At 37.5% G+C, this 27,790-nt stretch overlaps 1 protein-coding gene across 1 annotated transcript in view; it reads left to right on the top strand.

Annotated features, from left to right (window-relative positions):
* ABCA13 (ATP binding cassette subfamily A member 13) overlaps positions 1 to 27,790 on the top strand; it is a 489,071-nt gene that overhangs the window by 267,491 nt on the left and 193,790 nt on the right. The window contains exon 43 of the mRNA XM_030795834.1: positions 22,367 to 22,616. Within this exon, the coding sequence (XP_030651694.1) occupies positions 22,367 to 22,616 (250 nt within the window). The remainder of the gene's footprint in view (positions 1 to 22,366; positions 22,617 to 27,790) is intronic.

Raw genomic sequence — 27,790 nt, 5'->3', positions numbered from 1 at the left:
AACATGGATGAACCTGGAGAACATTATTTTAAGTGAAATAAGCTAGGAACAGAAAGGCGAATGCTACATGATCTCACATATATGCAGAATTTTTAAAAGTTGAAATCATAGAAATAGAGAGTAGAATTGTGGTTACTAGGGGCTGGGAGGGGATGTGGTGGGGAGATATTGGTAAATGGATACGATATTTCAGTTATATAGGAGAAATAAGTTCAAGAGATCTATTGTACAACATGGTGACTGTAGTTAATAACGTTTTGTGTTCTTGAAAATCTCTAAAAGAATAGATGAGTTTTCTCACCACAAAAAAGTATGTGAGGTATTGCAAATATTGATTAGCTCGGTTTAGCCACTTCACAAGGTATACATATTTCAGGACATCATGTTGTACATGATAAATATAATTTTTATTTGGCAACTATAATAATAAACAAATAATAGTTTATGACAGGTTAAAAAAAATGAAATCTACCAAGTGTGCATTCAAATACATACACGTAAAATATTGTTGGAAGGGTAAAAAGATACTGGTAATGGAGTTTGCCTCTAGGGGAGGAAACCGAGTAGCTGAAGGATTCTATAGCCCCCTTGAGATCTTTGGTAGATTTGCACTATGTGAATTTTAGCAACTGAAAATAATTAAAAAACAAAGAAAAATAAAAATAAGTACAGTACTCAAAAAATATTTTTTTCATCTACGACGTTTATTAGTAATAGAAAATATCAAATGGAAAATTAATTAGCAAATGTGTTTTTATATATGATAAATTTATAATATATAGTACATATATTTATATATGTATATAATACATACTTATGTATTATATATAAGATATATATTTTTACTGTGGTAAAATATACATAATATAAATTTTACCATTTTAACCATATTTAAGTATACAGCTCAGTGGCATTACACACATTCACATTGTTGTGCAACCATCATCATCATCCATCTCCAGAACTTTTTTATCTTCTCAAATTGAAACTCTGTACTAATTAGACAACAACTCCTCATTTCTCCCTCCCCCAGCTCCTGGAAACCACCATTCTAGCCCATGTGGCTGTGAATTTAACTACCTCATATAAATGGTATCATACAGTATTTGCCCTTTTGTGACTGGCTTATTTCACTTAGAGTAAGAGTTTTGGGGTTTATCCATGTTGAAGCAAGTGACAGAAATTCATTCTTTTATAAGGCTGAATAATATTCCATTATATGTATGTATCACATTTTGTTTATCCATTTTTCTGTTGATGGACATTTGTGTTGCTTTCATCTTTAAGCTACTGTAATAATGCTGCTATGAAAATTGATGTACAAATATCTGTTCAAGCCCCGTGCTTTTACTTTTTTTGAGCATATAACAAGAAATGGAATTACTGGATCATATGGTATGTTTAATTTTTTGAGAAATCGCTATGTCATTTTCCACAATGGTTGCACCATTTTACATTCCCATCAGCTGTGAACTAGGGCTCCAATTCCTCCACATCTTCACCAATGCTTGTTATTCCACTTTTTAAATAATAATCATCCTAATGGGTGTGAAGTGGTATCTCATTGTGGTTTTGATTTGCATTTCCCTGATGACTAGTAATGTTAAGCACATTTTCATGGGCTTATTGGCCATTAGCATATCTTCTTTGGAGAATCCTCTAGTAAGGCCTTTGTCTATTTTTGAATGGGGTTGGTTTTTGTTGTGGTGGTGAGTTGTAGAAGTTCTTTACGTTTTCTGGATATTAATCTCATATTAGAAATATAACTTGCAATTTTTTTCTTTTTCCGTGGGCTACCTTTTTACTCTATTAATTGTACTTTTTCTTGTACTAAAGTTTTTAATTTTGATGGAATTTAGCTTACCAATTTTGTTGTTGTTGCCTGTGCTTATGGTGGCAAACCCAAAAAATCACTGGCAATTGCAATATCCTGAAGTTTTTTCCTGTGTTTTCTTCCAAGAAGTTTATAGTTTTAGCTTTTACATTAAGGTCTTTGATTTATTTTGGGTTAATTTTCTATATCGTGTTTGGTAGGTGTCCATTTTTATTCTCTTGCATATGGATATCCAGTATTCCCCACATCAGTTATGGAAATGACTTTTTATCACTGAATGGTTTTGGCTCATTTGTTGAAAACCAATTGACCATATATGTGAATATTTTCTTCTGAGTTCTCTGTTTTATTCCATTGGTCTTTATGTCTGTTTTTGTGCCAGTTCCACACTGTTTTGATTACCATGGCTTTGTAGTAACATTTGAAATCAGAAAGCATGAATTCTCCAAATTTCTTCATATTTATCAATATTGTTTTAGCTATTCGGGGCCCCTTGGGATTCTGTATGGATTTTAAGATTAACATTTCTTTTTCTCCAAAATGTCATTGGAAACTTTAGAAGAATTGTATTGATTAGTTTAGATAGTTTTGGGTGGTATCGATATCTTAAAAATATTAAGTTTTCCAATCCATGAACGTAGACTATCCTTCCACCTGTTTGTGTCTTTTTCATTTTCTTCAGTAACATTTTGTAGTATTGAGTGTACAAGTTGCTTGCCCTCATGGTTAAGTTAATTCTTCAGTATTTTATTCTCTTTTATGTTATTGTAAATGAAATGATTTTCTTAATTTCCCTTTTCAGATTGTTCATTGCTAATGGAAGAAGTGCAACTAATTTTTGTGTATTGATTTTGTATCCTGAAACTTTGGTGAATTTGTTTATGAGTACTAACGTTTTGTGTTTATGTGTATATATGTGTATTTTTTTAGAGTTTTATACATCTAAGACTATGTCATCCACAAACAAAGATAATTTTACTTCATCCTTTTCAATTTGAATGACTTTTGTTTCTTTTTGTTGCCTAATTGAGCTGGCTAGGACTTCCAGTGCTATCTTGAATGGAAGTGGTGAAAGTGAGCATCTTTGTCATATTCCTGATCTTAAAAGAAACATTTTTAGTCTTTCAATATTGAGTACAATATTGGGTGTGGGTTTTTCATAGATGGCTTTTATTATGTTTAGGTAGTTTCCTTTTATTTCTAGTTTGTTAAGTGTTTTTATCGTAACAAAGTGCTGAATTTTGTAAAAGTTCTTTATGTGTCAATTGAAATGACCATAGGTTTTAAAAATTTTATCCTTTTAATGTGTGGTATTAAACTGATTTTTTTTTGTATGTTCACTCATCCTTGCTTTTCAAGAATAAATCCTCCCTTGTCATGATGTGTAATCATTTTAATATACTGTCGAATTTGTTATGCCAGTATTTGTTGAGAGTTTTTGCATCAATATTCATAAGGAATATTAATCAGTAAGGTTTTTTTCTTTTTTTTTGGTAGTTCCTTTGGCTTCATAACTCATTCTGTGAGGCTAGCATTGCCTCATACAATGAATTAGGAAGTTTATTCTCCTCTTCAATTTTTTTGAGGAGTTCTAGGAGGCTTGTTGCTAATTCTTCTTTATAGGTTTGGTAGAATTTACCGGTGAAGACATCTGAGCTTTATTTTTATTTTTATTTTTTGGTGGGAATATTTTAATTATTGATTCTATCTCCTCACTAGTTATAGGTTTACTCAGATTTTCAATTGCTTTTTGATTCAGTCTTAAAAGTTTGTGTGTTTTAGGAATTTATCCATCTTATCTAGGTCATCAAATATGTTGGTACACATTGTTCATACTATTGTTATAATCTTTTTATTTCTGTAAAATTGGCAGTAACACTTTCTTTTCTGACTTCAGTTATTTGAATCTTCTTTCTTTTTTTCTTAGTCAATCTAGCTAAAGGTTTATCTATTCTGCTGATCTTTTTTAAAGAACAAATTATTGATTTCATTGATTTTTCCCTATTGTTTTTCAACTTTGTATTTTATTCATCTCTGCTTTAGTATTTACTTCATTATTTTTGCTAGAGTTAGGTTTAGCTTTTTTCTTCTTTTCTTATTTTTTAAGGAATCATGTTAGAATGTTTACTTGAAGTCTTTCTTCTCATATAACAGAAGAATTTAGAGCTATACATTTCCTTCTTAGTGCTGCTTTTACTGCACCCCAGAAATTTTGGTATGTTGTGTTTTCACTTCATTTGTTCCAAAATATTTTCTAACTTTTCTTGTGATTTATTATTTGATCCATTTGTTATTTTGACTGTGTTTTAAATTTCCACATATTTGTGAATTTTTCTGTTTTTTTTTGTTGTTGATTTCTAGTTTCTTTCCACTGTGTTCAGAAAATAGATTTTGTGTGATTTCAATCTTATTTAAAATGTATTAAGACTTGTTATGTTGTATAACATATGAGCTATCCTTGAGAACATTTCATATACACTTAAGAAAAATGTATATTCTGCTGTTGTTGAGTAGAGTGATCTGTTTATGTCATTTATGTACAATAGTTCTATAGTGTTGTCTAATTCCCTGTGTCTTTGTTGATATTCTGTCTGGTTATTCTATCCATTATTGACAGTGAGGTATTGAGGTTTCCTACTATTACTGTAGTGCTATTTTTCCCTTCATTTCTGCCAGTATTTGCTTCATATGTTATGAGCTCTCATGATGGGTATCTATGCATCTCTAATCGGTACGTCTTCTTAGTGAATTGACTCTTTTATAAAAGGGTCAACATAATGTTCTTTGTCTTTTGCATTTACTTTCTACTTAAAGTTCATTCTATCTGTTATTAGAATAGCCACCCTTCTGTCTTTTGGTTACTATTTGCATGAAATGGCTTTCCCATCATTTTACTTCTAATCTATGTGTATCCATAGACTTAAAATGTGTCTCTTGTAGAAAGCATGCATTTGGATCCTGATTTTTAGTCAATGCTGCCAATCTATGTCTTTGGTTTATATATTATTTATATATTGCTTTCCTGATTTTCTTTAGTTCTTTATCCATGTTTTCCTTTAGCTTTTGGAGATTATTTGACAGTTAATTTAAAATCTTTATTTAGTATGTGTTTCTTCAGAGACTTTCTAGAAATTATTTCTCCTTTTAATGGGTAAGATTTCCCTATTTTTCTTTGTCTAAATAATCGTTTGTTGGGAACTGTGCACTTGATAAAATAGCCACTTCTCCTAATCTTTGCAAATTGGTGTGGAATACTTCTGCTAATTAGTGATCCCCTGGGTCTTGAGATCAGCCTGGGGTAACGGCTTATGGTCTTCTTAGTTATTTTCTGGGCATGTAGCCTATCTGAGCCTCTGTAAGTGTGTGCTTTTGCCTCTTTCTTCTGATGTTCCTTGGCCACTTTCAAATGCCTTAGTTTTTCAGAAAGTCTCACCTTTTTATCCCAGTGCCTCAAATGTTCTAATGTATTCTCCTATCTATAATCTTTTGCCTCAGGCACCCATATACCTGCACTCCTCCTTTAGTTTTCATGTGCTCTGATGCCCACCAAATGCCTTCCATGGTTTCCAATCTTAGGTCTAAACTACGCTGTCATTTTTGTGTGCTTGCTGAATCAGGTGAGACAGATACCAGTCCTTTGGGCACTCTACAGCCAGGCAGGAATTTTGAAAACAATTTGCACTTTGCTCTTTCTGCCCTGAAGGAGAGATCAGGAATTGAGCCATTTCTTTGACCCCACCAATATAGGAAGAGGTGAGCAAAGTCAACTAAAACACCACAGAATTTTTCCTACCATTTCAATGTGTTTTGTTTGTTTGTTTTTGATTGGGAGTTTGGTTGGTTGCTATAGATCTTAGACTAATTTCCAGAGCTCTTGTAAAGTTGTTTTAGTCAGCCTGTAGTTTATTTAGTGTTTCCATAGGGACAGGGGAGTTTGGACTTCCTAATCTGACATCTTGCTGATGTCACTCTATCCTCTTAATATTTTTAGGGGGCCAATTTTGTGACTAAATACTGGCATTTTGTGAGCTTTTTGAGGTTTGAGCAGAAGGTTCTATAATCACATACTCAGCCTTTTTTTTTTTTCTGCTATATTATCAATAGCTTTTCTTGACTTTTACTACCTTTTCTCTTTTTAACCTGTTGAGGCTGAAAGTTATCAAAATTTTATCAGTTTTTTTACTTATTTTTTGTTTACTTGTTTGCTTAACATTTCTTTCCTCATTTTATCGCTCTCCTCTCTCATTTTACTATAAGTTCCAGTAGAAACCAGGCAGCACCTTCAATTCTTTTTTGGAAATCTCCTTAGCTAAATATCCAACTTTGTTGCTAACAAATTCTGTTTTCCACATAACCACATAACTGCAGGAGACAATCTTGCAAAGGTTTTTTTTTTTTTTTTTAAACTTATGATCTAACCAAGGAAATTTAGGTTTCCTCTAGCATGCTTCCAAAAACTCTTTTCATCCAAACCCATTCCATGATTTCAAGTTACCCTTACATTTTTAATATTTGTTATGTCACTTCTCCATTTCCAGTTTCCAAAATTTATTTTACTTTTCTATTGCTATTAATAAATTACCATCAACAGAACAGATTAAAACAATACCTATTTATTTTCTCACAGTTTCTTTTGGTCAAGGGGCTGGGCACAGCCCGACAAGTTCTCTGCTTAGGATCTCATAAAGCTGAATAAAGGTATTATTAGGAGTGCATTTTTATTTAGAGCTCAGGGGTCTCTTCCAAGCTTGTTTAGGTCTTTGGCAGAATCAGTTCCTTGAAGTGCCCATTTTTTGGCTGGCTGTCAGCTAGAGGCTGCTCTCAATTCTGAGAAGTCACCCTCAGGTCTTAGCTACGTGATAAAATGTTTACGAGAATCTAATAATCATATTTTCTTTAAATTCTCTCTTACATATTAAAGTTATTAACAAATGTATCTCAAAGGAAATGAATGCTCAGAAATTAAACCTTTAGGCAAAATGCTAGTAACCAAAAGAGAAAATAATATGTATGTCCAGTTAAAATAAATCTTGACATAAACAGTATAATGTAGAGACTGATTATGATATATGCAGGAGAATATTACTACATAGAAATTAGATAAGCAAAAAATACATTATAGAATTAACAAACTTTTATAATACTATATAATTCCTTTTACATAAAGCTCAAAAACAGGCACAATCATACTAAAGTGATAGAATTACCCTTGGGCATAAGCAATTTTATAAGAGTTCTGTCAGAAGTAAACTGGCAGTTTACTTCTTCAAAGTGAGCAGGATAATCTGTTTTGATTAATTTAAAGGCAACTGATTAGCGTTCTTAGTGAGATCTGTAAAATGTCTTCACCTTTGTCATATGACGTAGTTTAATTGTGGGAGTGACAGCTATTGTATTCAAGGTCTCACTCACACTCAAGGGGAGGGGATTGTACAGGGGTTTGAGTCACTGGGGGCCACTTTAGACTTCTTCCTACCAAAACAGTATTATAACAAGCTAAACTGAGTTTCCACAACTTGAGCCTCTCTTCATATTTATTAGCCATTTGCATTTCCTCTTTGATAACAATGTTGTTCCTTACCTTTACATGTAAATTACATATTTATTTAAGAATAGTGTTCTAAATTTATTTTCACTAACATAAACTGCATACATCTTCTAGTAAATGGCATAGATGTTAATTGTACAACCAGATGGATTTTTCCATGGTACATACCTGTGTAACCACCACCCAGATTAAGCTAGAACATTCCCAGTACTTCAGCAGGCACTCTCACATCTTCTCTAGGTCAAATCCCTCCTCACAAGGGTAATTGAATTACTTTAGAATAATTGTGCCTGTTTCTGAACTTTATATAAAAGGAATCATACAGTATATATAAAAGTCTGTGTTTTTTTCGAAGTAAGTATTTTGTCTCTGAAATTCATCTATGTAATTGCTTGCATAATTTCTATGTAGTAATATTCCCTGCATATATCATAATTGGTCTCTACAGTATACTGTTTATGTCAAAATTTATTTAAACTGGACATACACATTATTTCTTTTTTGATTATTAGCAATTTGCCTTATTTCTTTTTTGATTATTAGCATTTTGCCTAAAGGTTTAATTTCTGAGCGTTCAGTTTTAAAAAATATTAGTTAACTTTTATATGTAAGATTGAATTTAATGAAAATATGATTATTAGGTTATCATAAACATTTTGTCATCATGAGAAGTTAGAATAATTTATGTTGAAGATGTATTGCCTATATATATCCTCTATATAGGATATATATCCTCTTTATTATGCTTATACATCTGTTTTAGAAAGGATAATTTTATGTTCTGAATTTGGAGAACATTATTAAAAAACCCATGTAAATAATTTGGAAATAAAACACGTGCAATAAAAGCTAATGCTATATGAAAAAGAGTGATGTTTTGAATTTAAGAAAGAACCCTGAAGAAAGAAAAATTATATTTTTATTGCCATTATAAAATATGACATAAAAATGTAATTTTAGTTATTCAAATTATAAATCTGGGAACTGAAATGTATATTATTTAAGAATCAATTTAAGTATTTCATTACCAAATAAGAAGTAAGTCTAGGATGCATTAAAACAAATTTGGTATGAGATTGCCTACATTTGCCAATTTTATTATATTCTGCAAATTCCTCCTATAAAACTCCACATGAGGCCTCAACCTAAGTCCAGTTTATGTTACTTAGTAGATATAACTTAATCACAACATTAGCTCAGAATATTGGACACAGTGTGCATTAATGTCTTATAAGTAAAGTGATTTAGTTGCTTTTTGTGTTGTGTGTGTGTGTGATCTACACTAGAGAAATTCAATTTCTAGAATAACCATTTACAAAAGCCTTTCTCCTCCCATTGGTGCCCTCAAAGATTACTCTTTTGTTATTGATTCCTACTCCTGGGCTGCACCTGCTCGTGGGCACCCCTTCTCTCTACAGATGCCGTATGTCTTCAGAAATAGTCTTTTAAGGGATAGCTCTGAAATAACTCACTCCTTGCTTTTCTGAGGGATTGATGAAGGCAAAATAAAATATAAAATACATACTTTTTAATCATAGGGATCCTGGTAGCTCTGTAGAAATGAGTTATGAAGACCGATGCCTGCAACTGCACTTTTTTCCTTGTCTCTGCACCGCGGAGTGTGGAAGTCACTTCTTCATGGAGAAAGAAACTATTTATTAGCTGCCTGAAGTGGATTGGACACTATGATAGTCACTTTACATGATTTAGATTTTCTCACTTCATCATTACAAGCAGTTTGCAAACAGACTTTCCTATCTCTGTTATTGGATGTTATAGAGATGTGATTTGGATTTCTGGGCAGTGTTGAGAGCCCTGTTACTAAGAATCTACTACAGAGACTGCAAACTCTGAATGATAAAAATGCTAACCTTACTGCGAAAAAAATGAAAACTGTGCGAAGAGTAACAACAAATTAGCATGGTGAAACCTACAAGAGAACTGTGTGCTAAATGTTGGAGGAACATGTAGCACAGAGTAAATAACTGCTCAGAAGAGCTGAGAGGCTTCCAGAGGAGAGACTCTGTAAACAGAGGCTGTTTGAGTGCTGTACCATGGCCAGTGCCATGGGGGCCAGCTTTTACTCTAGATCAAGTCAAGTGGCATGAACACACAGATTGTCCCATCCCACTGCTGAGCTGCTGGGTTGAGGAATCAACCAGTCAAACTCTCACGTTGCCCATGTGTAAGCACTTCAAGAAAATGACTTCTCCAGTTGTATTATGACTTCCCCAAGTTGTAGTTGTATTGGCAGCTTGGGCTGCCAAACAAACTACCACAGACTGAGCAGCTTAAACAACAGACATTCATTATCTCACAGTTATTTTCTAAACCTCTAAACTGAGATTCAGAGATGTTATCTGATTTGCCCAAACCCTCACCAGGTTCAGCATGAAACTCCCATCCAGGAACAATGCCTATATTTATCCTCTTTCTTATGGCTATACATTTGCCATTGCAGTCCCTTTGGGTCCTTTTTTAAAATAATTTTAATAATTTTTATTTTTTGAAAAGGCTTTTCCAAGGCTCGATATACATAAATCATTGAATTTATAATGTTTAGTATATATTAACTGCTTAGTGTAATGTTTAGAATATACATAAATCACTGAATTAACTAGTCAGCTTCCTGAGAAATTTAGTGATCTCACAACTGAATGATGACCTGGAGAGTTTGTTACAACATAGATTATTGGGTTTCACCCCAAAATCTTCTGACTCAGGAGGTCCAGGATGGGGCCTGAGAACTTGCATTTCTAACGAGTTCTCAGGAGATGCTGCTAGTCCAGGCATCACATCTGGAGATACACTGCTTTGGTGTGATGGAAAAAGAATTCTACTTACAATCACAAGTTATGGGGCTATTCTCTCTCTTAGTGGCTTTCTAGCTGTGCACTGGTGTTATGGACTGAACTGTGTTCCCTGTTTGTTGAAGTCTTAACCCTCAGTACCTCAGCATGTGACTATAGCTAGGACTTTAAAAAAGGTAATGAGGACTAAATGACATCAAATGGGTGGATCCTTCTAAGAAGAGGAAATTTACGCATAAAAAGAGACACCAGGGATGCACACACATGGAGATAAGACCATGTGAGGGAGAAGACGGCCATTGGCAAACCAAGGAGAGAGGCCTCAGGAGAAACCAACCCTGCCCACACCTTGCTCTTCTTGGTGCTGACAATCGTGAGATAATGATTGTCTGTTGTTTCAGCAGCTCAGTCTGTGGTAGTTTGTTTGGCAGCCTGAGCTGACTAATACAACTGGGGAAGTCATTTCCTTGCTGAGCTTACACATGGGCAATGTGAGAGTTTGGCTGGTTGATTCCTCAGGCCAGCCACTTGACAATGAGATGGGGCATCCTGTGTGTTCATGCCACTTGACTTGATCTAGTATAAAAGCTGGCTCCATGGCACAGCACTCACACATCCTCTGTTTACACCATCCCTCCTCTGGAAGCCTCTCAGCTCTTCTGAGCAGTTATTTACTCTGTCCTACATGTTCCTCCAATATTTAGTACATGCTTCTCTCACAGGTTTCACTTTGCTGATTTGTTGTTACTCATCTCATGGTTTTCAGTTTTTCCCAGTAGGTTTAGCATTTTTATCATTTAGAGTTTGCAGGCTCTATAGCAGATTCTTAGCAACAGGACTGTCAACACTGCCCAGAAATCTAACCATGTTTCCCTGGCCAACTCTCACTTCTTGTGCCAAGTCAATTTCGAATGTCCCCTCTCCTCATGCCTCTGGTTCCTCCTCCTCCCACTCCCATTGGAGGAGGGAGTTCCTGCCTCAGAAAGAAAATAAGACTGAATAAATCCATCCACCTCCCACCTTCTCCCACCTGCATCCTCTTTCCTTCCTGTTACAGGAGAGAGTAGGGCTCTCTTCCTAGGTGAGGCTGATTTCTTTGCCAAGATGAATCCTTTCCCACCTTTGAAGGAAGAATTCATTGCTCTTCCCCTGTCCTGAATCTTTCTCATTAGGGATTAAACATACTCATGGCTCTTCTTTTGCTAAAGACAAAGCAGCGTAAGAGAAACAAAACCCTTCCTTCAAATCATTTCCCTCCAGTTACCTCCGTAGCTCTCTTCCCTTTACAGCCAAGCTTCTTTCTCAAGAGTTGTGGAGACAAGCTGTGACTGGCATTGTCATCTCTCACTTGAGCCTTGGTCAACTCAGATATGTGCCGTTCTCCCACCATCCCACTCAAAAGGCCTGTTTTAATTTCACTGGTGACCAGCACATCACTAGTTTCAAAAGGCATCATCCTTGATCTCTAAGCTGTATCCAGCGTTCTCTTTTTGGGCAAAACTTTATTTCTTTGGACCCGATGACACATCACTTGTTTTCCTCTGATTACTCATCTTCACCTCACCTCCTCCTTCATCCTGACCTTCATCTGTTAGAGTTCTACCATGCTCAGGCAGTCCCTGAGCTCTCTTCTCTCTTTATTCTTCCGAGGGGTCATTTTGTCCCTGACTGAGGTTTCCTCGTTCCCGTACTGTGGCTGCTCACACATCTGGGGTCAGCTCAGATCAACTCTCTTGGCTCTTGGCTATAACTGCCTGCTGAGCAACTCCAATCTAACGCCTCCCAGGTACCTCCATCTCAACACGTTTAAGTCCAACTCATGATTTTAACCCAGAAAACTTTCCTCTGGCTCATTCTTGGTCTTAGAGAATATTGCTGCTCTCTACCTAGTTTACAAACCAGAATGTCAGAGTTATTCATGAGCCTTTTCCTCTTGCCCTCCATATGTAGCCATCCCTAGATTCCATCAGGGCATGCTATATGCTGCAGCAGCCAAGTCTTTCTTTCTCTCTCTCTTTTTTTTTTTTTGAGACAGAGTTTCACTCTTGTCGCCCAGGCTGGAGTGCAATGGTGAGATCTCAGCTCACTGCAACCTCAAGCTCCAAGGTTCAAGCGATTCTCCTGCCTCAGCCTCCTGAGTAGCTGGAATTACAGGTGCCCGCCACCATGCCCAGCTAATTTTTGTATTTTTAGTAGAGATGGGGTTTCACCATGTTGACCAGGCTGGTCTCGAACTCCTGACCTCAGGTGATCCACCCGCCTGAGTCTCCCAAAGTGCTGGGATTACAGGTGTGAGCCACTGGGCCTGGCCTAGCCAAGTCTTAAGAATAAGTATTTGATCACATTATTCTCACTCCCAAATATTTAATGGTTTTTCATCTTCTGGGACTCAAATTCTGCTCATGGACTCCTAAGATGATACAAGGATTGGATCCTGACTGCACCTTGTCTATGCCAGTTGGACTGCTTTCAGTTTCTTAAACAGATCAAGCTCCTTCTTGTCCCCAAAATCTTTACAACAGCTCTTCTCCCTGCCTGGAATGCTGTCTCCTCTTTCCCCCTTCTATGAGCTAATCTTTGTTCATTCTTCAGTATGTGATTTATTTGACTCTTCTGCAGAGTCTTCTTCAACTTGCCAGACCGAGTTAGATCCCTCCTAATAAATGCTCATGCTCCCCTCTTATGCTTCACAGCACCTGTGGCAGGTTGTATTTAAATAGCTACTTGCAAGTGTTTAACATCTTTGCCCAGTGAAAGAATGCAAATCCAGTGGAGCTATCTCGTGTATGGCTGTATTTCTGGCAGGGAATGCAGTGTCTGTCATAATAAACGTGGAATATAGGTTGCTTGCCTGACTAACAGACCAGCTGAATGAGAAGGGACACCTGCATATCAAGGCAAGTGGTAACCACTTGGCCTTACCTCGGTTCTACTCTAGGGCTTCTGGAATCCATGTATCACTGCACATATCTGGCCTTTGGGGGCCCTGTCCCACCTACAGAGTGAACAGTCCCACAGTGTTGGCCACACTGATGTGGCCAACTGATGTGGCCAACTGATGTGGTCCCACTGATGTACCATTGCCTTGGTTACTTTGTTTGGAATGTAGTTTTAAGAGAAGAGGCCTTTTTAAAGAAAGTTTAAAAATCACCTGGGTACTTAGTAAGACGGCATATTCTTAGGCCTAACTTTCACAAATTTGGATTCTAAAGACCTAGACATTTACATTAAGGAGCACCCCAAGTTCTTTGATTTAGATGGTCTGTGGCCACTACTATGAGAAACATCCTATTAGAGTATCTTTAAGCTTAAAGTTTATGTAAAAGATCACAAATCTATCTAATACTGAGTGATTTGGGGAGACATGATTGTTTTCTTTATATAATGCTTTGTTATGCCCTTTTTAAAAAAAAAAAAAAAGAAAGAAACCTTATTCCCTGACGTGAGACCTGAGATTGCATTTACATTTTCAGCTCTATGATTTGCCAGTACCACTTTACATACAATTCTGTTCCTTTTTTCTCCCACAATTTAATTCTTTGTATTTCATTTCTAATTACTGTTTCTTCTGATGATGGAAAGCAATTTTGGCAGTGATTAATTTGAAGGGTCTGCAACCTCTCCTTTGCTTTTTAAGACAATTCTATTTGCACAGCCCATCCTATGAAGGGCTACTAGAACTCTGCCTCTTCAGAGAGCTGTTCCAAATTATTTGTGTGTTTCCTAGGCTTAACCTAGGTGCTAATCCTAGAGTGCTGTCTTTTCTTCTTTATCCAAATTTCCTCAAATTTCAAAAACCACCCTCCCTGGAAGCAAGGTGGGAAGGGACATGGCTGCTGCCAATTATACAGGCCAAAGAAAGTTTGTTTTCCACATTAGCTAAAAGCAGCAGAGAGCTAATGGCAGGGTGCTTTGCTGTAGAGTCTGCTAAAACAAAATGGAATTGAAATAGATTTGGGCAGGATAAATGCTGGCGGCAGGTGCCAGGAAGCAGCAACTTCTGTCAGGAGCAGTGAAAAGAGAAGAAAGTGTGTGTAATTCTTGCAGCCATGCAGATCAGAGCTACTAAATAAAGTTCCTGAGGTTAATGATAAATAGTTCCAAACCTCATCTCCTGTACTGGAATATCATATTCCTGTGAGATATTTAACAAAAGATGAGCTTAACTCATCTTAAATGCAGTCATTGCCTCAAAAGTGGGTAATTCAGACAGGACTAGCTCTGAGCAGCTTTCACTAACATATCTACCTCCTGGAAGCTAAGGATAAATAGGCCCTTGAAAGCATCTTCAATCCTGTTTCAACACCCACCTCCCCACTGGAGCCTAGGAGAGTTGGGTAGGGCATCTTGAACTGGCTTCTTCAATTCCGTCTTGCTCCCTACTCCCATAATCTCATTTCTTTCTCCCTAGTGGAGATACTTGGGAATACTGTGAGCAGCGGCATTTATCTCTCTTTGAACCATGGTACAAAATCATGACTTTGCTTTGTTAACTACTTTAACTTTGTTGTTTATACTCTGAAAATAATGTTGCAATGAAGCCCCTTTAGTGACTTGAAAACTGCTCCTGAATGAGGCCCGCTAGGCAAGGCTGTCAAAGTTGAGAGTGAAATCAAGAGGTTAAAGGAACTGCAGAGGTGGTATTAGGTTTTCTGAGGAGGGGAAGAATGGACCTAGGAGAGAGAGAGGCCTTGTCTCAGGAAGGCAATACATAGATAGAGATGCTGAATACAATATTTGGTCAATATCCATCCATTCAATCACCCATCAGACCTTACTGAACATCTCATTTGGGCTGGGGAGTGAGATTAAAGCCGAAGATATTGAGATGAATTTAAATTAAGCTCCACTCCTTCTGGTTTTAAGGACCTCAGTGCATATGAAGAAGACAGGTAAGTGGAAGGTGATAGGAACAGCGAGGGAGATGAACGTTGGGCTCAGGTTGAAGAGAAGATTTGATAGTAGGGAAATTTTTCTTCTTTTTTTAGCTGTATTTATTGATCCTTACTTGTGCCAGATGCCACCGTAAGGGCTCCTACTTGCATTATCATCACCAACTTTTCCAAGAGGAGCTGTCTGAGCCAGACTTCCAATGGGTAGATGCCTGACAACAGAGTCCACATGCCTGTACCCATAGAACCTTGCCTCCCAAATGTGACCAAAATAGAAATCAGAGAGCAGGGTTAAGGCTGAGATCATAATTATGATGCAGCAAAATTATCTCTCTCCCTAACCATCAATGACAACTGAGAAGGAAGCTCAGGTTTGGAAACTCAAGTGTGAAGCTGTTTAGGAAGACCTGTCTTTGGTGCATATTTAGAGTTTAGGTGCCTTGACCAGGTAGTATAAGCCCTTTAGTGATACTGATGGGTTCGTACTACTCATTCAATATCCCTGATTCCCTGAATGTCAACTCACTGTCTTTTCAGTATAGGTTTAATCAAAAGTGTTTCAGCAACCTTTATTCAAAAATGTGGCTGGGTTTAAGGGATGACCTTATTCACAAGTGAAATACTAATTTGATCTTTTGACATTTTGGCTATTACAATCATAGGGCATTGCAAAGAACCAAATCAGTGTTGAATTAGCCACATAGGAATTGGAAATTTTAATGGTATGACATGTAGCATTTTTCTTTTACCTATATTGTGTTTTTTTTTAAGAAAAATTACATTTGAAAAAGCAGTATGGTTGTTATAAGAAATAAACAGATAAAGTATCACATAAATTGATAAGATATAATTATGAGATTATCAATAAAACAGTTTAGATAAATATAGTCTCCACTTATTAGCTTCGTTAAAGAATTAGGCTTAATATTGATTTTACTTTTTAAGAATATATTTAATTAACCTAGCTTTATTTATTTATTTGAGACAGAGTCTTGCTCTGTCTCCCAGACTGGACAGCAGTGGCATGATCTTGGTTCACTGTAACCTCTACCTCCCAGGTTCAAGCAATTCTCCTGCCTCAGCCTCCTGAGTAGCTGGGATTACAGGCACCCACAACCATACCTAGCTAATTTTTGTATTTTTAGTAGAGATGGGATTTCACCATGTTGGCCAGGCTGGTCTTGAACTTTTAACCTCCAGTGATACGCCCTCCTTGGCCTCCCAAAGTGCTGGGATTACAGGCGTGAGCCACTGTGCCCGGCTCCTAGCTGTCTGTGCTGCCATGTTTAATAAATAATTGTTTTTCAGGTTTTATGTTGTGTTAGTAAGCACCCACATGCCACAAAAACGTTCTTTTATTTCTTTTCTTTTCCTTTTGATTTGTCTCTATTCCCTTTCCTATTTCCTCTCTCCTTCCTTCCTTCCTTCTCCTTCTCTCCTCTCCTCTTCCCTTTTCTACTCTTCCTTAAAAATAAGATGTTTGATTTTATTGGCTCTCTACTTGGGGAAACAAAAATGTTTTGAATAAGACAATTCAGTAATGATTTGGATAAACGTCATACAACTATATATATAATATATATAATATGTATATAACTATATATATAACTATATATAACTATATATAACTATATATACAACTATATATAACTATGTATATAACTATATATAACTATATATATATAAAAAACTATATATATAGTTATATATATATATACCAGAACAAAGATTGAAGAGTACCCTATCTAACAGGGAAGAAAATTACCTGTCCAAAATGTTCAGGGTTAGCCAGGGCTGGAATTCAGGCATCCTGATGCTAGAGTGTGTGACTTCCCCTGTGAGATATTTACAAAGTTAGTACCCATCTTAATGGTGTCTACCTATTGAATTAAAAGTATATTTCCCAAGGAAACCTGTAGCACTGTTAAGGTTTCCATGCAGCTCACCTGATTCTATTTCCCTGACTTGGTGAGACAGATGCAATGCTTTATGTCTTTTCATGTCTGCCAATTATTCTGAAATCCAGCATTATGACTGGAGTCAGCAGAAAATAGTCCTCATACCGTTTCCATAACCAGCTTAGCATATTTCTGTCCCATAATCCATGTCTTTGCATGAGATTCCTTCTATTTCTTCACACTCTGGTTACCCTCCCTACCTGTCACAAACATCTTTTTATTTTTGAATTGCTGGCATTGGCCGACTCCTTGAAGAAGCTTCCCCTGATCTGACATTATGTATATTTCACTGTTGTTCAGGTTTCACTGACACGTTTTGTTTACTTGTTTGACTCTATTACAAGACCAAGAACTTCTCGAAACCCTTCTTCAAATAGATAACCCAGCACCTAGCATAGCACTTGCACTAGTAAATACTCACTGAATTTAATTCCCCAAATTTAACTCATTTCACAACCCCTCTCCAACTGGATTTATTTATAAATAAATGAACCTTTTGATCTACATTAGTTCAGAAAGCCATTTCAGCACTAGAATTCTGTAACTCACTCAACAGAGAATTATACTGTTTCTATCTCATAAAATCATGCTTTATTTCCTGAATAAGTGTACAGTCTTTACAAAGAAATTTATCGTTTACAAGATGATTAAGTGTTCAGTGCTGAAAAAACCCAGAAAATTGTGAAGAAGAATAAAAGAGTCATAATCTCACCACAAGAATATAAATTTTCAAGTAGGTTAAAAAATGCTTATACCACCTTCGCTTTTTAAGGTAAAACTTTCAATTTTATCAAATGGCATGTAGGGTTTATGAATTATTGGATAAAATGCAACTTTTCACTAAAAGCATAATATCAAAATATTAATTTTTATAGTTTAATATTAGTAGTTTTAGCAAATTATCTTCATTCTGTATGTATTGCTTTGCAACATTTTTCATCTGATATGATGAGTATTTTCCTATAATTTCATATGTGATGTTTTAACCCTCTCTCATTTTTTGGTTAATACATGCTGTTAATACTTGGGTCATATTCCCTCTCCCACTCATTTTACCGAGTCAGCTTTCATGTTCATTTTTCAAAAGACTGTATAATTTCACCTTAAATTGCTTTATTCACTTACAAAATGTAATAAACATTCTCTATGAGTATTTACCTATACTATTACCTTAAGCAGATTAATGTATTTTACTACATCCTTGTATTGTAATTTGTTCAGTTAATACCTACATATTAAATATTTAAGTTGTTTCTTGCCTCTTGTTATTATATTCTTTTTTTTCTTTTCTTTTTCTTTTTTTTTTTCTTTTTTTTTTTTTTTTTTTGGAGATGGAGTCTCATTCTGTCACCTAGGCTGGAGTGCAGTGGTGTGATCTTGGCTCACTGCAACCTCCGCCTCCCTGTTTCAAGTGATTCTCCTGCCTCAGCCTCCCAAGTAGCTGGGATTACAGGCATACACCACCATGCCTGGCCAATTTTTGTATTTTTAGTAGAGACAGGGTTTTACCATGTTGGGCAGGCTGGTCTTGAACTCCTGACCTCAGGTAATCTGCGCCACCTTGGCCTCCCAAAGTGCTGGTATTATAGGTGTGAGCCACCGCGCCCAGCAAGATGTAATAAATCACCTGGTTTAGTATGTGATGAAATTTTATTTTATTATTTATAATAAAACTCTTGTATTGAGATAAAGCAGATCAAAGGCAATCTGTATTTGTCTCCAATAGAAAGACTATATGGACCTGTTCTCCCACCAGCAATGTATAAGAAGATCTGTTTCCTTAACCCTCAATAATATTAGATGTTAACATTATCTTTAATCTTTACACTATTGATTAGTTTAAAAACTAAATTATTGCCTTAGATTACAATATTTACATATTGGCTATTTTGTAAATCTTTTATTAACTGTATATTCATGAACGTCATGTGCCCATTTTCTTTTGGAGTATTCATCTTAATTTTACTGACTTGAAAGCATTATGTTTGTAAAGCTTTATCATAAAATCTTCAAGAACACTTGGATGAACTGGGTAGTGTGGAGATCATATTCTTGGATGCTTGCTGAGACTTTGATATTTAAGCTATTTCTCATAGGTGTTAATGTTTGAAAAATTGCAGCCAACTGACCAAAAAAAAAATTTCTTTGGACATTCTTCCCAAGCAATTTGATGGTCAGGGTAAATGGGAATGCATGATTATGGATGAAACTAGAGTCCTTGAATATAATTGCACTCATAAGTCAAAGAAGGCAATTCATAACAATTTGGCCCAGCATTTTAATTTTGTCTGTTAAATTATTCATGTGAATACTTTCATGAGTTAAGCCATGAATATTTGATTGGTGGTTGATTCATAACCATAAACTATATTAGCCCTTTATTTTTCTCATTTATGTCCAATTAACATACATGGGAAGGTGGAGAATATTTATTCTTCTTAATATGAGAAACATCTTTCCCCACAGACTTATTGAGGCTGTCTGATGAACATTTACTATGACTCCAGGTCAACATTACGTTTATTCTGGCAGTTTAATAATTGTTCTAATAATAATTCTCATTACATAGAGGGAAAATATTACAAATCTCTACTTTACAAGTGAGGAGATGACATTCAGAGAGGTTAAATATTGTTCCAGAATCCACACGATATGCTGGTGGCTGAGATTAGATTCAAATCCAGGATTAAAAAATTGAATGTCCCCCACCCCACAGTGGCTCTGATGATTGTTCTCAATGAACCCAGGCCAGTGTGCACATAAATCACCACTCTCTGAGTCTACTCTATTTCTTTTCTGTTACCAGAGCAAATTGCTAAGTAGATATCCAATACCCGTTTAGTCATGTCAGTTGTGTATCACTTAACAAATATATCTTCTGTCAAATAAACAGGTATTTACAGCCATTTCCCTGCTGTACACAAATATGAGAAGGTGCACAGTTTGGCAGGTGGCTAGATGTGAATGTCAAAAGCTGCTACGTAAAGGCTAATTTGTAGGTTGTGACATTTGGTGAACTGTGGCTATTCAATTCCTTTTAAGCCTGAGCAAAGTATGGCATTTTACCTTGTCAGAGAAAGAGCTTCTTGGTCAAAGGGCTGTGAAGATATCAAGTAATTATCTCAATAATTACTTTTAGAAATCCAGGGATGGGCACCCAAAAATATCCCAATTATTTTAGCTTGAGTTAGAGAATTCAAATACTTATCCTAATAAATATGCAGACTTAATAGAATTGGTGTTATCCAGCACTATAACCTCATAAAATCATCAAGAAGGGTGTATATACTTGTATGTGTGTATATATATCTATATATATAGATATAGATATATATATAGAATTTAGTTTAATGACATACTTTTTTCCTAGCAGTATAATCTGTCTGTATGCTGACTTAATAACTGCTTTATGAGAGCTGTATATGGATCACCATTGATAAATGCATTAAACCAGTGGTTCCATAGACTGGCTTAGAATTTCAATCTTCTGGGAAGTTATGAAAACACACTTTTAACTCTGAGTCTCTGGAGATTGAGATTTTTTTTTTTTCCTGAGATAGGGCCTGGCAACCAGCATTTAAAATGTTCCCAGGTGAATCTGATATGCAGCCTGATTTAGAAACCACTGCTTTAACTACCTAATGCCTCATCCTCATTAGAACTTTACTCATTAAAATTAAAAACTAATTGGCCTTATAATTTGGAAGTCTAACATGTGACTCAGCCCAAGTGACTCCTGGGTTTGGAAGTCTTCTGTCCAGCACAAACCCTGAAATCCTTAAAAATGGGTTCGCAGGTCTTTCTTGTCTTGGTTTCTGATTATCTTTAACTCTCATCTCCTGCCACTTGCTACACGTATGTGCCACATTCTGCTCCCTTGCTATTCACAGAGAATGCCAGGCCTATTTATACCTCCTGTTTTGGTCTTTAGGCTTCCACATTTTCTTGTCTGCCTGTAAACTCCCAGGGATCTCAAGGATTCTACCTGAACGTCCGGGCCGCTGGGCCTGTTTCTCACTTTTTCCTCAGCATCCCAAGGACTCACTCCTTGGTACCGACTCTTTCCAGCCTGACACTTTGTTACACTGTGCTGGGTTATTTCTTTACATTTTTATCTCAACCCCTATGTTGGGGACAGAAACCAAAAAGCCCAGCGCCTGCACACACTGGGCACTCAGTAAATATCCCAAATGAAGGAGTTTTCTCAGATACGCATTTTTATCCCTATAACCCCTCTACAATTCTTTTCTCAATGCTATGACAAATGATTTCTCTTTCACATGGTACAGCTTCTTTAAAAATGTTCTCTTTTGGGTCTTCAAACTTGTTTGCTGCTCTCTATTAACTGTGTTTCAGTTTGGTGTTTGTGAGCAGTACAATCCGTTTAGTACAGCTGTTCTTTATAAGACTGCCTTTCTTGTGAAATACTTCATATTGGATTTTCTGGAGTACTTTAGAGTCAATCACTGGGAAAAACTATCACCACAGCTGATTGATCCGGCTGAGTCCTGCTTTGGACGTGGTTTAAGACTGCAGTCCATGGGCTGCCTCTGTCTCTGCTCCCAGCTTCTCATCCACCCAGTGGACAGATAAGCTGCTCTCCACAGCTTGTTTGGAATGTGCAACCTCAACTCCAGGAGATTTACTGAGATTCGTTGGTAGAGGCCCCAAAGGATCACTCTTGAGGGAGCGTGGCCGGATGATCAGTAGATGAATGATGCACAGCTCACGCTTTCCTTTCGAATTTTGCTTGTGGATCGCTCTGATAGCTGAGGATGTTTTCACATTCGCTGCGTCCCCCAGAGCAGGGAAGCGGGAGCAGGGAGGCCCAGGGGGCAGGCGCTGGGCTCTCCTATGCCCTGCGGGGAAGTGGAAGGGGCAGGGGTCAGAGACGGTGGAACTGAGGAAAAGCAGGCCGTGGGGTTATTCCCTGAATGAATCCCGACCCACACATAAGCTGGGGTTTTCCCAGGAGCGACCTGGAGTTAAGAACAGAGAGCAAAAGGACTGTGAGAGAGGGGAGGAGGAAGCAAAGGAGCAGCTCGGGTGTGTCGTCCGGTCTTAGTGCAGCGGAGCGCACACGCCCTGCTCCTGCCACGCGTTGCCACGAGGCTTCCTCTTGCATTGCAGCCTTCCCGCCCAAGGCCCAGCTTCCGCACTTTAGGTGCATAAAGGGGACACTCAAGGGAGTCCTGATGGGGTGGGCCTGCGTCGCATTCCCATGGCTGCGAGATGCCGCAGGGTCACCGAGAGGGCAAACGAGGCGAAGCGCAGTCACCTCTGCGGAGCTGACCCAGCCGCCCTTCCTCCCGCCCGTCCCGCAGGTGGCTCCCTAGCACGGCCCGCACCTGTGCGGGGCCTCCAGCTGCTCCGCGCACAAATGGCCGCGCTCCTGGCCCGGAGGCTCCGCCGCACGCTGCGCGCCGGGAAGAGCACCCTCGCCGACCTGCTGCTGCCAGTCCTCTTCGTGGCCTTGGCCATGGGCTTGTTCATGGTGAGACCCCTGGCCACCGAGTACCCTCCCCTCAGACTCACACCTGGACATCACCAGCGGGCCGAGACCTACTTTTTCAGGTAAGTTGTTTTTGTTCCTTTGATTTCAAAATTATGTCAAGGCAGATTATGAATTGCAATAGCTTTGATACTTTTGAGAATTCTAGATAAAAACTTGAAATATAAATGTTTTCATTATTTCCGAGGTCTGAATTCACGAGGAGATCCTTGGAGAAGCTCTTGCTCCTCTCAGGCTGTCTCAGGGCAGGTGCTTAAGGCTAATGAGGCTGCCTGGTCTCCGAATCCTGAGCCCCTGACCCCTCCTCATGGTGGCCGAGTCTCTGCGCGAAAGGGCGCAAGCGGTCACCCGCCGACCTGCAGAGGGCCCGGCACGCCCTGCCCCACAGGAGGGCGGGATATACTCTGGGATTTGTAGGATTCTAGAACGTATTAGATATAGGTGGTATATTTCATGAAGCCCTCCACAGTTGTTTCTGGGACAACAGCCCCACAGTTGGCACACACCTCTCTGCGGAGAAACGTATGACAGCACGGACGGGATGGAAGCCCTAAGCCTCCCCAGGCCAGGGTCAGTTGAGCAGGATCTGTTGCTGGTGCGTTCAGAAGAGCCTAGGTTTTTGCCAGCAAATGAATTTACGCAAGAACTCAGAGCTTTCTGGGTTGCAGATTCATACACAAGGGTTGGAAACCTAAAATAGAAACCGATCCCCTAAGTTCCTTTGCCTTAGTTTAGCGGGCTCCTCTCTAGATTCAGGAGAATCTGTGCAGAGTCAGGGAGGCCCGGCCCCTGCCGGGCACGGCCATGGCTGTGATCCCAGACATCACTACATTGAAAATGCGGAATCATCTTCAAGGTGGCTATAATTTTCCACGTTTGGGATGGGGAGACAAATGACTGGGACTCAGTGATACTGGTTTACAACTGCACAAGCATACTGGCTAGGCTTTTCATCACGAAGACAACTAAGAGGACAGTGTCAGTCCTGCTTTTGTCAAATATATATGCTTATTAAAATAAGCAGCTTAACCAGCTAATCCCTAAGAGCCTACTAATATGTGTGTAATTTTTGTAGTGATGTGTAATTTGGAATTAGATTTAAACAAATACATGGACAAAGTAAAAATCTATGGTAAACTCTTCAGTTTGTTCCCTCCTTGTCACACTCCTCAACTATAAAAGGACTGTCACTATTTTGAGTCTTTTGATTATAAAATATGTTTCTTGAAGAAAATAATACAAAGCACAGTCTAGCCAAAAAACAAAATAAAAAACAATCACATGTAATTTTACCAGAGATATCTACTGTAAACCTATTGGGATAATCTGCCACATGATATACATAATACTTGTATCTACATGCATTTGTATTTGTTGTCACAATGAGATTACACTATAATACTCTGGGTAACTCTTTTACACTCCATAATATCTTTGTATCTCTTCTTATAAATCAGTACAACCACTTTGCCCATGAAAACTACAGTACAATGACTACTGAATGGCTCTTTAGTAGTATGTTGTTGGCGGCACATTAATTTATTTAGACAGTCTCTTTTTGGGGGCATATAAAGGTTTATTTATTTGTTTTTTTTTCCCTATTATAGGCAATGCTGTATAAGAATCTTTATTTAGTTAGCTTTAGGTGACTATCTACTTATTCTTACCATCATACATTTCTATTAGAATTTTGGGGGGCAAAGGCATCAGTATTTTTATGGTAGATGTTGCCAAATTACCCTTATAAATGTGTGCCAATTAACAGTCTTATAAAGTCATTGATGCTTTTCTTCAACAAATATTTATGGTATACTTACTATATGCTAGCTACTGTTCTAGGTGGTAGTTATATGTACAATTAGAACAAACAAAAACCCCTAGTTTTGTGGGAGAAAGGAAGTTCAGTTCTCTAAACTCTAATAGTTTTGATAGTTTAGACCTGATATTTCATTGCTTAATAAGCAGCTCTTTGATTACTATTGAAGTTGAATATTTTCAAAGTTTTTTGGTTATTTAAAATTTTACTTTACATATTGAATATATTAAGCATCGTCTATATATATATATGTGTATTTCCACATCATATTTTGCTTCTAACCGACTTCTTTTTTTTTTCTTTTTTTTTCCTTTTATTATTATACTTTAGGTTTTAGGGTACATGTGCACAATGTGCAGGTTTGTTACATATGTTTCCATGTGCCATGTTGGTTTGCTGCACCCATTAACTCGTCATTTGGCATTAGGTATATCTCCTAATGCTGTCCCTCCCCCATCCTCCCACCCCACAACAGTCCCCAGAGTGTGATGTTCCCCTTCCTGTGTCCATGAGTTCTCATTGTTCAATTCCCATCTATGAGTGAGAACATGCGGTGTTTGTTTTTTTGTCCTTGCGATAGTTTACTGAGAATGATGTTTTCCAGTTTCATCCATGTCCCTACAAAGGACATTAACTCATCATTTTTTACGGCTGCATAGTATTCCATGGTGTATATGTGCCACATTTTCTTAATCCAGTCTACCGTTGTTGGACATTTGGGTTGGTTCCAAGTCTTTGCTATTGTGAATAGTGCCACAATAAACATACGTGTGCATGTGTCTTTATAGCAGCATGATTTATATTCCTTTGGGTATATACCCAGTAATGGGTTGGCTGGGTCAAATGGTATTTCTAGTTCTAGATCCCTGAGGAATCGCCACACTGACTTCCACAATGGTTGAACTGTTTACAGTCCAACCAACAGTGTAAAAGTGTTCCTATTTCTCCACATCCTCTCCAACACCTGTTGTTTCCTGACTTTTTAATGATGGCCATTCCAACTGGTGTGAGATGGTATCTCATTGTGATTTTGATTTGCATTTCTCTGATGGCCAGTGATGATGAGCATTTTTGCATGTGTTTTTTGGCTGCATAAATGTCTTCTTTTGAGAAGTGTCTGTTCCTGTCCTTTGCCCACTTTTTGATGGGGTTGTTTGTTTTTTTCTTGTAAATTTGTTTGAGTTCATTGTAGATTCTGGATATTAGCCCTTTGTCAGATGAGTAGGTTGCAAAAATTTTCTCCCATTCTGTAGGTTGCCTGTTCACTCTGATGGTAGTTTCTTTTGCTGTGCAGAAGCTCTTTAGTTTAATTAGATCCCATTTGTCAATTTTGGCTTTTGTTGCCATTGCTTTTGGTGTTTTAGACATGAAGTCCTTGCCCATGTCTATGTCCTGAATGGTATTGCCTAGGTTTTCTTCTAGGGTTTTTATGGTTTTAGGTCTAACATGTAAGTCTTTAATCCATCTTGAGTTAATTTTTGTATAAGGTGTAAGGAAGGGATCCAGTTTCAGCTTTCTCCATATGGCTAGCCAGTTTTCCCAGCACCATTTATTGAATAGGGAATCCTTTCAGCATTGCTTATTTTTGTCAGGTTTCTCAAAGATCAGATAGTTGTAGATATGTGGCATTATTTCTGAGGGCTCTGTTCTGTTCCATTGATCTATGTCTCTGTTGTGGTACCAGTACCATGCTGTTTTGGTTACTGTAGCCTTGTAGTATAGTTTGAAGTCAGGTAGCGTGATACCTCGAGCTTTGTTCTTTTGGCTTAGGATTGACTTGGTGATGCGGGCTCTTTTTTGGTTCCATATGAACTTTAAAGTAGTTTTTTCCAATTCTGTGAAGAAAGTCATTGGTAGCTTGATGGGGATGGCATTGAATCTATAAACTACCTTGGGCAGTATGGCCATTTTCATGATATTGATTCTTCCAACCCATGAGCATGGAATGTTCTTCCATTTGTTTGTATCCTCTTTTATTTCATTGAGCAGTGGTTTGTAGTTCTCCTTGAAGAGGTCCTTCATATCCCTTGTAACTTGGATTCCTAGGTATTTTATTCTCTTTGAAGCAATTGTGAATGGGAGTTCACTCATGATTTGGCTCTCTGTTTGTCTGTGATTGGTGTACAAGAATGCTTGTGATTTTTGTATGTTGATTTTGTATCCTGAGACTTTGCTAAAGTTGCTAATCAGCTTAAGGAGATTTTGGGCTGAAACAATGGGGTTTTCTAGATATACAATCATGTCATCTGCAAACAGGGACAGTTTGACTTCCTCTTTTCTTAATTGAATACCCTTTATTTCCTTCTCCTGCCTAATTGCCCTGGCCAGAACTTCCAGCACTATGTTGAATAGGAGTGGTGAGAGAGGGCATCCCTGTCTTGTGCCAGTTTTCAAAGGGAATGCTTCCAGTTTTTGCCCATTCAGTATGATATTGGCTGTGGGTTTGTCATAGAGAGCTCTTGTTATTTTGAGATACGTCCCATCAATACCTAATTTATTGAGAGTTGCTTCTAACTGACTTCTTCACCCTCCTCCCCTCTATCAACTTTACCGCTTGTCTTTTTCTTCTGAGACTGTTGAGAATTTCTCTACATGGTGTTTATTTCACTGATACCATTTTCAGTTGACTCCAAATAGCCATTCACCTTCTCTACTGCATTATTAATTTGGTGATTATGTTTTTCATTTGAAAGCATTTTTCCTACTCTCCCAGTATTCATTTGTTACAGAAGTAATGCACTTCAAAATTATTTTGAGTCTGAGAATTAAGATATTTTAATATTTTCTTCTATTTCTAAGAGTTACTATTTTAAAGTAAGATATTTGTTTGTTCTCATTTTTCATAATGTTACTTAACTTATGAAACAGAGGCATTCACATATCTGGAGGTTTATTTTCTCATCCTTACAGAGGAGTCCTGCCTACACAGGCTATAGTACCTGTTCCATCAGTGATTGCAAGTGCCCCACTTCTAATGGTTAATTTCCGTCTAAAGAGAAAAGAACAAGCTTACATTTTCTCAGTTTTTATTTTAGTAGAGTGATAGTTTAGTTAGTTATGAGGAAAAAGGAAAAAGCTACCAGGGAGCATCCACATTGATGGAACATTTTCTTGCTTTTTTGTTATTATCTGTAATGTTTGCAGTGATAGTAAAAAATTAGTGGGGGAGAAGAATAACTATCATCATTTTATCATTTTATGGCTGCTATAACTGCTCTTGTTAGGAACTCTCCACAGACATTCATTACTTTTCTTCTGCATACTGGATCCTCTCTGAGTGTGTACCTTGATTTCTCTGAAGACAACCCCTGTTGTTTTGCGTTTGTATTAAACTTGCCTCTTTCCACTCTCAAAAGTGCCCTCGTATGAATGATAAATGATGTGGCCATTCCTTCTTTATTGAATCTGAGCACCATGGTC

The sequence above is a fragment of the Nomascus leucogenys genome, chromosome 17, assembly GCF_006542625.1.
Source record: "Nomascus leucogenys isolate Asia chromosome 17, Asia_NLE_v1, whole genome shotgun sequence".
Lineage (NCBI taxonomy): Eukaryota > Metazoa > Chordata > Mammalia > Primates > Hylobatidae > Nomascus > Nomascus leucogenys.
Note: the sequence above shows the minus strand (reverse complement) of the source record. Positions and strands in the feature narration are given on the sequence as shown.